We start from the raw sequence: 12,224 nt of genomic DNA on the forward strand, positions 1-12,224 counted from the left end.
CCCACGTGTGCAGCTCCAGATGGAGGTGGCACAGGATTGGATTTCTCATTGCTTCTGTACAGCATTGTGGACTATCGCCCCGCCCCTTTTAAAGAGGGTTGCTGCCTAGCCGTGCCAACCCTCTGCAGTGTGTGCCTGCGGTTCCTCTGGCAGACGCACTTATAAATAGACATGAGGGTGGCGTGGCATGAGGGCAGCTGAAGGCTGGGCAGGGACAGTTTGGTGTGCGCTGTGGACACTGGGTCGTGGGGGGGGGGGTTGGGCAGCATGTTACCCAGGAGAAGTGGCAGCGGAGTGTCATGCAGGCAGTGATTGTGCTTTGTTGGAGGTAGTGTGGTGCTTAGCTAAGGTATGCCTTGCTAATGAGGGTTTTTCAGAAGTAAAAATTGTTGGGAGGGGGCATTGATTTTTGAAATCAGCATACTTGATTGCATAAAACCTGAAATGTGCCTTCCATTCAGACAAAAAAGGTCTCAGATACGGTTATATTATACCAGCCTGATGAAGAGGCCTAAGTAGCATTGAAAGCATGCAAATACAATGTTTCTGGTTAGCCCAGGTTAGTATGACCTCTATAATATTTATTTAGTCCAGAGTATTTATTAACATCATATAAGGTAACTTCCGTATGGATATTTTATGCTGCCATATATCATTAATAATGCTTCACGTTTGAATATGTGGTTCACCTCCAATGACTATTACACAATAAGTGACACCCCAAGGTTGAAAAGATTAGAAGGGCAACTGATTGATGGGGGTATTGAGAAGCTCAATAATGAAGTAAGATTGAGGCCACTTTCACTCTACAGTATTCTTCCTATTATTTTCTAGCACTAGTTGTATCAGAACCAGAAATGGGTCCAAAACATGGACAACATGCAAATCTTTCTATTTTATTATTCTCTCTGTTTGCTTACAAATTACTGCCATGTTTTTAATGTGGATTTTGACAGCATCGTTCACTACCAGTACATGTGAACACAATCTTAATCTGGCCTTTAATAAAAATTTCATAGGTTAAAATTAACTGCTAAACAATGTTGGCCTAATGTTAGTCTTTTTCCGACTAGTTGAACATATGATAGCTATAAGTATAAAACATGTTATTTTACCATGTCAATAAATATGTAATATTTACATAGTAACATAGTATGTTATGCTGAAGGGAGACAATGTCCAACTAGTTCAGCCTATTTCCACCCCCCAACTCCCATTGTTGATCCAGAGGAAGGCAAAAAAAAAAAACCCAATGAGGCAGAAGCCAATTAGCCCATTTGGGGCAAAAAATTCCTTCCCGACTCCATAATGGCAGTCAAAATAATCCCTGGATCAACGTTTGAAAGTTCCTACCTGACTCCAAGACCCGGATCAATAACCCTGTTGGTTATTTAATGTCTATATCCTGTAATGTCCTAGTGCTCCTGAAAGGCATCTAGTTCCCTCTTAAATTCCTTTATCGATTTTGCCATCACCACATCCTCAGGCAGAGAGTTCCACAGACTCACTGCTCTTACAGTAAAGAACCCCCTTCTACGTTGGTAATGAAACCTTTGTTAATCTAAACATAGAGGATGCCCTCTTTTTACCGTCCCAGTCCTGGGTATAAACAGGTCATGGCAGAGATCCTTGTATTGTCCCCTAATATTTTTATACATAGTTATTTGGTCGCCCCTTAACTGCCTTTTTTCCAGGGTAAATAATCCCAATTTTGATAGCCTCTCTGGGTATTCCAGCTCTCGCATTCTGTTTATTAATTTAGTTGCTTTTCTTTGAACCTCCTCAAGCACTGCAACATCTTTCCTGAGCACTGGTGTCCAGAACTGTACACAGTATTCCATGTGAGGCCTGACAAGGGCCTTATATAGTGGAAGAATAATGATCTCGTCCATCGCCCCTATACCTCTTTTAATGCACCCCAAGACTGTATTTGCTTTTGCAGCAGCTCACTGGCATTGATTGCTCCAGTTAAGTCTACAGTCAACTAGTACACCTAGGTCTTTTTCCATATTACTTTTCCTTATCAGTAACCCATTTAGTGTGTATTGGTGACATCCGCTTCTCCTGCTTATGTGCATAACCTTACATTTATCAACATTGAACTTCATTTGCCATTTATCTACCCAAGCCCACATCTTATCTATGTGCATTTGTAGCCGTACATAGTCCTCCGTTGTATTAATTGCCTTGTATAATTTTGTGTCGTTTGCAAATATTGATATTTTACTGTGCAGTCCCTCTATCAGGTCATTGATAAATATATTGACCAAAATGGGGCCTACTGAACCCTGCCGTACCCCACTAGCAACGGTGGCCCAATCAGAGTCTGATTCATTTATTACCACCCTCCGCTTTCTATCTCTGAGCCAGTTCTTTACCAAACTACACACCTTTTTGTCCAGTCTGAGCTGTCTCATTTCATATATCAGCCTGTTATTCGGCACAGTATCAAATGCTTTAAAAAAAATCCAGATATACAAGATCAATAGATTCTCCAAGGCCCAGCCTAGAATTTACTTCATTTCAGAAGCTGGTCAAATTGGTCTGACTTGATCGACCCCTTATGAACCCATGCTGATGAGGAGTTATACCATTGCTTTCCTTCAGGTATTCCAGGATGGCATCTCTCAGAAACCCCTCAAATATTTTTCCAATTACAGTATATTCCCGACATATAAGACGATGGGGCGTATAAGACGACCCCCGACTTGTCTTATTTGCCGGGAATACAGTGTGAAAAAAAAAAAGAATACTCAACCCCGGCGGCGCTGCTGCAGCCTCTCGCTTTCCCGTGCATGCTGGCAGAGCATTGCTTTCTGCAAGCGGGGCTTCAATGCCCCGCCTGCAGAAAGCTAATGCTCTGATTGGCTAACTTAGACGGCGTCAGCCAATGAAAGCTGGCGCTGCGTTAGCCAGTCATAGCCATTCAATGATGTTATTGCATTAGCTTTCTGGAGGCAGGGATTTCAAGCCCCGCTTGCAGAAAGCAATGCTCTGCCAGCATGCACGGGGGAGAGACAACCTGCAGCAGTGCCACGGAAGATGAGTATTCATTTTTTTTTTCCGGACAACTATATACCTGACGTATAAGACGACCCCGGACTGCAGAGCAGATTGTTCAGGGTTAAAAGGTCGTCTTATATGCCGGAATATACAGTATTATTGAAGTGAGACTTAGCGGCCTGTAGTTACCAGGCTCCCTTCTTGCCCCCTTTTTCTATATTGGAACCACATTGGCAATACGCGAATCCAGTAGTACAACCCCGATCTCAATAGTCTCCCTAAATATAAGAAATAGCGGTCAGTTTATCACGTCATTTAGTTCCCTTAAAACCCTTGGACGTATTCCATCTGGGCACGGTGATTTGTCAATTTTAATCTTTTTTTAACCAGCTCTGCACTTCCTCCTGAGTTAGGCAGGTTATATTTTGTTTTATCCCCCTGCATCTCATGTGACATTTCTTTTTTCCTTCCTGAATACACTATCCAGAAAAAACTATTTAATAGATTTGCCTTTCCCCCATCATCTTCTATGATTTCTTCTGCATTATTTATTAAAGGGCCAGTGCTTTCATTGCAAATCCTTTTACCATTAATATAATAGAAAAATAGTTTAGGGTTATTTTTGCTTTCTTTGGCAATCAGTCTTTCTGTCTCCTCCTTTGCAGTTTTTATCTTTTCCTTACATAATTTGTTCTTTTCTCTGTATGTTTTTAGCACTTCTTCACTGCCTTCTTGCTTTAATAATTTAAACGCTTTATTTTTTTCACTTATTACCCCCCCTTACAGTCATGTCAAGCCACATTGCTTTCCTTCTACTTGTAGTTCTTTTATTTTTGTGAGTATGAACTGCTCACATGAGGTAATTAGGATGTTTGTGATCTTATCCCATTTATCGCCTGTACTATTTAGTATGGTGGGATGTTTCCATTTGTACAATTTTTAGGTTCAAATAAATTTTATTAAGTACCACTTTGTCATAGTTATTTGCTTATATCTTGATCAATCAACAGAAAAAAGGAAAACTTTTAGCAATGCAATTCTGTTAACTTCTACTTAGGCAGTTGTAAATATGAAGGATAGAGAGGAAGTGGAGAGGGGGAAGTCTGAGCTAATGAGACGTTGAATCATGTAGATTGTTCGGGGGCTGCCTGGTGGCCCCACTCTTGGTGGTTCATTCCCAGCCGCTCCCTCCCTGTGATGGTGACTAAGGTTCGGGGTTGGGTAATCGACCCGGGCCTAGTCTAAATACTCGATAGACCTTTTCCTCTCTTCCGATTGTAATGACTTAACTTAACTTTTCTTATTCTAAGACGTACATAGGAGAGGGGGGTTGGGGGGGGGGGAAGGGGGGGGAAGTGGAGGGGTGGAGACTCGGTACATATAGACAAGCAAGACTATAACGATTATTGTCTCAGTACTCGTCAGGGTAGTGGCTGCTCAATCAATCGTTCCTTGTTCAATCCAATATTTGAGGGCGTCTGATCCCCTAAAGGCGACCCACGACTGCCACGTCTTATAGTAGGTTTCCCACAGTTTCGGCTCGTCAGCCCCCAGCTCGTCAAATCTCATGAGAGTGTGGAGCTCTTCCACCCACAAACCTCTAGTCAGGGCAGTCGTGGTGCGCCAGAGTCTTGGGATCCGTCTTCTCACTGCAATAATAAAGTGTTTTAGTAAACTTGTCTTAGCTATTCTCGCAGCCCCTGGGAACAGGGAGAGCAGGGCAAGTTTAGGAGTCATAGTCACATCTGTGCGACTGATATGATTGTACAGGGTTGTCACTTCCTTCCAAAGGTCGGCCACTAGGTGGCACTCCCACCAGATGTGTATCATTGTACCTCTGCTCCCTCTGCATCGCCAGCATGCCGAGGAGGACTGGGGGAAAATTCTCTGTAATTGGTCTGGGGTCCTATACCACCTTGAGACTATCTTGTAGTTAAGGTCCTGTACTTTGCCTGCTGTGGAGATCTTATGCGTAAGGGCCCATATTTTGCTCCAGTCCTCCTCGGTGAGGTTTTCACCCAGTTCCCTTTCCCAAGCCTCTTTATATTTCGGGGCCTCATCCTCCGTCTCCCGACTTAGCAACATTTTGTAGATCTTAGATATCATGTGTCTCTGGTTTTGGTCTGACATGCAGAGTTGCTCGAACTCCGTAAGAGGCGCCGTCAGATTCACTCCCGGCCTCAGCGAGCCCACAAAGCCCCTCAGCTGAAGATATTGGAGCCATATTCCTGGCCGTGGGGTGTTCTGGCCCCTGATCTCGGTCAAGGGTTTCAGTCCCGACTGTGTTACTACATCTCTCAGCCTTGGAATTGGGTCAGTAGGGAGGGATAGCAATCCCTTTTCTCTTGTGGCTATTTCGAATAGAGGGTTTGCTAGGAGAGGTGTTAAAGGGCCTGGTATTGTAACTAATCCTAGTCGAGGCGCGAAACTTGCCCACGTGGTGAATAATTGGAGACTGAAGGGAGGGATGTTGGGGATAGACTTGACCCATTTAGGGGGAATCCAGGGTGCTCCGTATATCCCATCTACTTCACCTGAATGCTCTATATCAACCCAAAGCCTGGTATCCCGTCCCTTGATAAGGTCTAGGGCACAATTTGCTATGTTGGCCTTGTGATATAAAGAAAAGTCTGGCAGGCCCAGTCCTCCCCTTTCTTTGTCTCTAGTCAAAAGTGAATGTCTCAATCGTGGTTTTTGGCCCCTCCAAACGAAGTTTGTGATTATTGATTTGATTTTTAGGAAGAAAGATCTCGGGAGCCCTATTGGGATGGTTTGGCAGAGATAAAGGAATTTGGGCAGTATATCCATTTTAACCGCGTTGATTCGTCCATTCCACGAAATGTATAATGGGTTCCATTTACCCAGGGTTCTTTCCAGGTTCTCGACAAAGGGAATGTAGTTTAGTTTATAGGCCTGGGAGGGGTCTGCTGAGATGTTGGTTCCCAAGTATTTTATATGTGAGTTAGCCCACCGAAAGGGGAGCGCTGCCTCCAGTTGGGAGACCTCGGCCTGCGGGAGTGAGACGTTCAGGGCTTCGGATTTTTGGGCGTTGATTTTGTAATTGTTTATTCTCCCAAATTTTTCAAATTCTTTAAGGACCACAGGCATGCCGACTCGGGGATTGGATAAATAAAGTAGCAGATCATCTGCAAATAGTGCCATTTTGTGTTCTGAAGTGTTTATCTTGAATCCTTTTATTGAGTCGTTGCTTCTGATCGAATTGGCTAAAACCTCCATAGTTAAGATATATAAGAAGGGGGAAAGGGGGCACCCCTGTCTCGTTCCATTACTCACTTTGAAGGGGTCAGACAGTGACCCGTTCACTCTAATTCTAGCTGTGGGGTCTTCATACAGCGCCATGACCCACTGGAGCATTCGAGGGCCCATTCCAATTTTTTTTAGTGTGGCAGAGAGGAAGGTCCAACTCACCCTGTCGAATGCCTTCTTGGCATCGATTGCCAGAAGGCACAACGGGGTATTGGTGGATTTGGCTCTGGCTATCAAGGATAGTGTCTTAATGGTGTTGTCCCTTGCCTCTCTGCCTGGTACGAAGCCCACTTGCTCCAGGTGGATCAGCCTAGGTATTAGATTCTGTAGCCTGTTTGCTATCAATTTTGCAAACATCTTGACGTCTACATTTATTAATGAAATTGGTCTATAACTCCCGCAGGCCGAGGGGTCCTTTCCTGGTTTGAGAATGATTGAGATGTGCGCCTGTAGTGCCTCCTTGGGAAATGGATGTCCTCTATTTACTGTGTTAAAAGCGTCTAATGCTATTGGGGCCAGTTCTTCCACAAACAGTTTATAAAACCTGGCCGTATACCCGTCTGGTCCTGGGCTTTTGTTTGTCTTTAAATTTTGTATTATGGCCGTCAGTTCTTGTGGAGTAAAGTCTTGTTCTAGTTCCTCTGCCTCTGTTGGCGTCAGGCTCTTTGGGGCGTGTGCTAGTAGATATGCTTCCATCTCTTCATCCCGGGGAGAAGAGGTGGAAGGGGGCTCTGTCGGGATATTGTAAAGTTTGTTGTAATAAGATTGGAATTCTTCTAGTATATCTTTGGTGCTGTGGGCCATGCGTCCTTTAGATGATTGAATTTTGGGGATATAAGTAAGTGGCGATCTAGGGTGGAGGGTTCTGGCTAAGTGGCTTCCGCATTTATCTCCATATTCAAAGGACCCCTTCCTGAGCTTATCTCTGGAGGTCAGGGAGCGCTGATCTAGAATTCCCAGAATTTGTTGACGTATTGACGAAATCTCTGCTCTCAGGGCCTCGCTTTGCTGTCTTTTATTTGCGCTTTCCCTGTCCCTCAGAGAGGCTAATAATCCCGTCAGAGTCGCCGATCTCTCTTTTTTAATTCTCGTTCCATGGGAGATTAATACCCCTCTCAGGATGCATTTTAGTGTTTCCCATTTTACTGGGGCTGGGGTCTGATCGGTTTGATGAACCTCTTTGAATGTTTCTATTGCATTCCTGATTGCCGCGGTGCATAATGGGTCTCTTAGGAGATTGTCATTAAGTCTCCAAGACTGGAGTCTTGGAGTGGTTCCCCATCCCGCTAGGCCTCCCAGAACCGGAGCATGGTCTGACCACAATATGTCTCCGTGTGAGCATGAAGGGTATCTATCTAGAAGGCTGTGTGAGACCAGTAAGTAGTCAATCCTGCTATAGGAATTGTGGGCTGCTGAGTGGAAGGTGAAATCTCGGTCCTCTGGATGCAAAATTCTCCAGAGATCTACAAGCTGTAGTGCGTCTAATTTTTTCTTAAGTGTCCTAAGTGCTGTTCGGGAGACAGAGGACTTACCCGATGAGGTGTCCATGGTGGGATCCATGACAAGGTTGAGATCGCCTCCCAGGATGATTTCCGATCCATCCGCGAATTTGGCGAGGATGTTTAACACTTTCAGTGCTTGGGATACCTGGTTCTGGTTAGGAAGATAGATATTTGCAAATGTGATTACTTTACCCAGAATTTCAACCTTGAGGAAAATATATCTACCTCCTTCATCAGTCAGTGAGTCAATCCGCTGGTTCTGTAGAGTTCTATGCAAAGCTATGGAGACCCCTCCCTCCAGCCTTTCTCAGGGGGTCGGGGCTGTGCAGCCACGTGGTGTAGAACGAGGAGGAGCAGGCTGGCACACAACCCGCCTTGAAATGGGTTTCTTGTAGTAGAGCCACCATCACCTTTTTTTTGTGGAGATGGTAGAGGAGCTGCCTTCTCTTCTGAGGGCTGTTCAAGCCTTTAGTGTTAAATGAGCAAAATGTTAGATTCGCCATTTGGAGTCTATTGCAAGGATAGGTGTGTGCCTTTGTCTCCTCTCGCTCAGGTTATTGGGGGGTAGGGGGGACACATGAGGGAAGGAGGTGGATAGGGAACCCATAAGGGGATAACACTTAACTGGGGTACAAACAGTAACTGTTGGGGTGACCCTGTTGGTCCCCTTCAACTAATAGCCTGCCTAGTTCAGGCAGAAATCGGCAGCTTTAATTAGCTGTCAGCCCTACGTGGGAGAGTGGAAACCAAGGAGGGGTAAGCTCCTCCCGCTTCCCAACCCCTAGTATTTATTGTTTCCCGGCTCCCCTCTTTCAAAAAGAAAAGAGCCCAGGACTGGTGGTAATAGGCGTAGACGTTCCCAGACCCAACTGGGTGTAACTTTACCCCCCATCTGGTTAGATCTGATAGCACGTTCCCCTAGCGGGGTAATGATTGTGAAAGAGAGAAGGGGGGGTAATTAACGGGTGAGATAGAGAATAGAGGATTAGATTGAAGAAAGTTATATCACAGGGTGAGTTAGGTTAAGTATACGGTTCGTCGGATCATTCCGGGGGTTCGCTTCTTTCTCCCTGTCGCGGTTCTTTGCGGCGGCGTCTGGATTTTGCAGGTGCTGGTTGCCATGTGTTCCTTGGGGGCATCACCGGCAGGGCGCACGGGGTGGGCCAGTCCGGCAACCGGACCGGGGGAAGCTCTAGGGTGCCCAGGAAGTTTGGTAAGTCTCCCAGTCCTCTGAATGTTGTAGATTTGCCATTCTTGGTTGCGTGTAATTGGAAGGGGAACCCCCAACGATAGGGTATTTCCCTGTCCTGCAGTAGAGTCAGTAGGGGTTTTAAGGCTTTCCGCAGCTGGAGGGTCCTACGAGAGAGGTCTGGGAGAATATAGATCGGTGTTCCCTTGAAGGTCAGTTCTTTAATGGCACGGGTTTTTTGTAGTATTAAGTCTTTATCCTTGTAAAAATGGATTCGACAGACCACATCCCTTGGTCTGGCCGGATCCGCGGGTTTCGGGCCTAGTGCTCTGTGAATTCTATCGATTTCCAGGATGGTAGCTTCGGGTCTCTTCAGGATATTATGAAGAAAGACTGGGCCCAGGGTTCAAGTTGGGATGGTTCTATTTCCTCTGTGAGGCCTCTTATGCGCAGGTTATTTCTTCGGTGACGGTTCTCCAAATCGTCTATGTGGGTATAGAGGTCTAGGATCTGTTGGGAGTGTAAGTGGAGTTCTTGGTTATGAGCCTCGAGGGTCTCTGTTGTCTTCTCCTGGGCCTCCTCCACCGCCTCTACTCTTTGGCCAATCTGTCGAATCTCAAATTGGAGGGACTCCATGTCTTTCTTGCGGGAGGTTTCCAGTTGCTGGAACTGGGCGTCAATATGGTTCTGTGTTGGTAAGGCTCTGAGATGCTTTTTCCAGTCGCAGCTCTCTTCCTGTGTCAGCGTGGGAGAATCATTGGGACTCCTCGGGATGGGGCGTCTGGCCTCGGTTGAATGCCTCTCTGTATCGCTGGAGTGTTTATGGCTGATTTGCCACGAGGTCGACTCCCGTGTTGATGTTGTATGGTTTGTGGGCTCTGTTGTGCCCTGGGTGTCTGGCTGTCTGGGTCTTCTTTGGCTCGGCATTCTTTGAGGCTGCGGGTAGTCCCAGGTTGACTGGGTTACTGTGGCCCCTTTTGCGTCCGCATATGGGCCTCTTAAGGAGCCCTTGTGGGCAATTCTGGCATTGTGCTGCGATTCGGGGGAACTTTGTGGTTCTGGTGAGCTGCCTGATGGGGGGGAACCGCGATTTGGCGGTGGTGTTGAGCCGCTCTGGGGGGGTGAGGAGCGTTGTGAGAGTTCTCTCTCCAGATCTAGGGGTTGCAGGGGGCCTAAGCTGATGCGGGCTCCTTCCGTTCCCTTATTGCTGGTGGGCACTGAGCCTGTTGCCCCTTGTGGGTTGGGAGTCCCCTTATGCATGGGGATCTGCACTTGGGTGCAGTCTTGGGGCGTGCTCCCTCCTGGCTCCTGTGGTTCTGTGGGGCTCGGGGGGGGGGAGACTGCGGGAGGGGGGCCGGGGCCCCGGTGGTCCCAGCCCCTGTAGATGAGGCACCCCCTCCCCTGAGTCTGTTATGCCCGCATCACTCACCGCTCCCACAGCCACGGGTGCTGCTGAGCTGCTGTCTCCGGTCGGGGGCCGTCTCCTTCTTCCTGTATAGTTGCTGGCCGCGGGTTCAGAGGCTCCGCCCCCCTCCGGCTCTCCCCCGCCGGCCCCGGCAGCTCCCCTGCCTCTTTTGCCTTCGGGGCTGTGTGCCGTCTCGCTTCCTCCTTCAGCGCTGGCTCCGCTCCGTGCGCCCGGGCCGGGCGGTCCCTCCGAGGTTGTCTGCCGCTCCAGAAGTTCTGCGTCTGCCATCTTGGGCGCTGCCGCGCGGGACTCTCCTCCCGCCGTTCTCTTCATAAACGCCGCTATTCCTCTCCCTGTGTCCTCCGATGGTGTCCTGGAGGTTCCTCTTCTCTTCCCCTTGGTCATTGCCGTAAGTAGCCGGGTCTGGGTCATCTGCCTGTGGGTTTTCTGGGGTCGGTTGCGGGAGCAGTGCTGGCGTGCGACCTACTCCCTCATTGGCTAGCCACGCCCCCCTCCATTTGTACAATTTTTAATATACAGTAAGATTATTGTGCATTTCATAAAATCATGTGTCATAAAAGAAGGAGGGAAAAGGACTTGTTATTTGTATAGAGCCAACTTATTCCACAGCACTTTTCAGATAATTTGTTTATTACTCCCCAGTAAGCTGGGTACTTATTTTACTGACCTCAGAAGGATGAGTCAACCTTGAGCTGGCTACCTGAACCATGCAGGGATTGAACCAACAACCTTCAGGTCATGAGTGAGAGCTTAGGACTGCATTCTGCTGCCTTAACACTCTGTGCCACATGAGGCCCAACAATAGCAATAGAATTGCTACATTTTTGAGGACAGACAATTATGGGGGATGAAATCTACATGTATAATAATCTAATACGCATTTATTTTCTTATGTTATATGTTTTCTTCTAGAATATTATAAAGGAAGTGCTTGTCTCTGTAGCTGGCATCACTGGCTTTGTCATCACATTGGCTCTGGTGTTAGTTGTAACCTCATCTACAGAACTCATAAGAAGGTCATTTTATGAAGTATTTTGGTATACTCATAACTTGTTTATCATTTTCTTCATTGGACTTGTGATACATGGTGCGGGGTAAGTCAAAGACTGCTATACTGCCATTTCTTTCTGTATTTTGGTCTGCAACTTATAAATTAGCTTATTTGGTTATGTAGATACAACAATCTTAAGAGCCTTGATGATCAGGCAAAAATATTTGTGTGAAGCTGCAACTGACCAGCCGACGAACAAGCAAACACTTCTTCATTGGTTGATCAAATCTTTTGTGCAGCTGAAAAAAAAATGTTGGCAGTACATCTCGCCGTGTGAACTACGTCTGTCACTATACTGTGCTGCCCTCACCTAGGCCAGCGTAATAGACTTTTTAGGTTTCCCTAAATGCAATGATAAAATTGCTAGATTTTTTCCGACAACCATACAGATGTAGCAAAGTTTAACTCGGCACTTAACGCTTTTTCTTGCCCTTTCAATAGCTTTTCAGTATGGTAAGATAATGGTTATATCACGTCCAATCAGGACGTGCTGGATCCGAAAACCTGAAAGACTCACGGGCTGTGAACAAACAGATCGCAAGTGCACACAAAACAGTGGTAAATAATAAATAAAACAGACACCAGGGTAACTCTGTCCTTATAAACGCTTTATCCAGGTAAGGGACCAGCCTATAAGCAGATAACCCGCCCTAACATGGTGAACCTGACCACATACTCAGACCACTAGCAGACTCTACGTGGGACAGGAAAAAACTACAGTGAACAAAATATCAACAATAGTAACCTTAGTACTTAGCTTAGTGAAGAATCAGGAAAACAGGAGAT

At 46.4% G+C, this 12,224-nt stretch overlaps 1 protein-coding gene across 1 annotated transcript in view; it reads left to right on the forward strand.

The window, feature by feature from the left end:
• Positions 1 to 12,224, forward strand: part of NOX3 (NADPH oxidase 3) — a 170,506-nt gene that overhangs the window by 71,727 nt on the left and 86,555 nt on the right. The window contains exon 10 of the mRNA XM_066594876.1: positions 11,300 to 11,481. Within this exon, the coding sequence (XP_066450973.1) occupies positions 11,300 to 11,481 (182 nt within the window). The remainder of the gene's footprint in view (positions 1 to 11,299; positions 11,482 to 12,224) is intronic.

Source organism: Eleutherodactylus coqui, chromosome 3 (assembly GCF_035609145.1).
Source record: "Eleutherodactylus coqui strain aEleCoq1 chromosome 3, aEleCoq1.hap1, whole genome shotgun sequence".
NCBI lineage: Eukaryota > Metazoa > Chordata > Amphibia > Anura > Eleutherodactylidae > Eleutherodactylus > Eleutherodactylus coqui.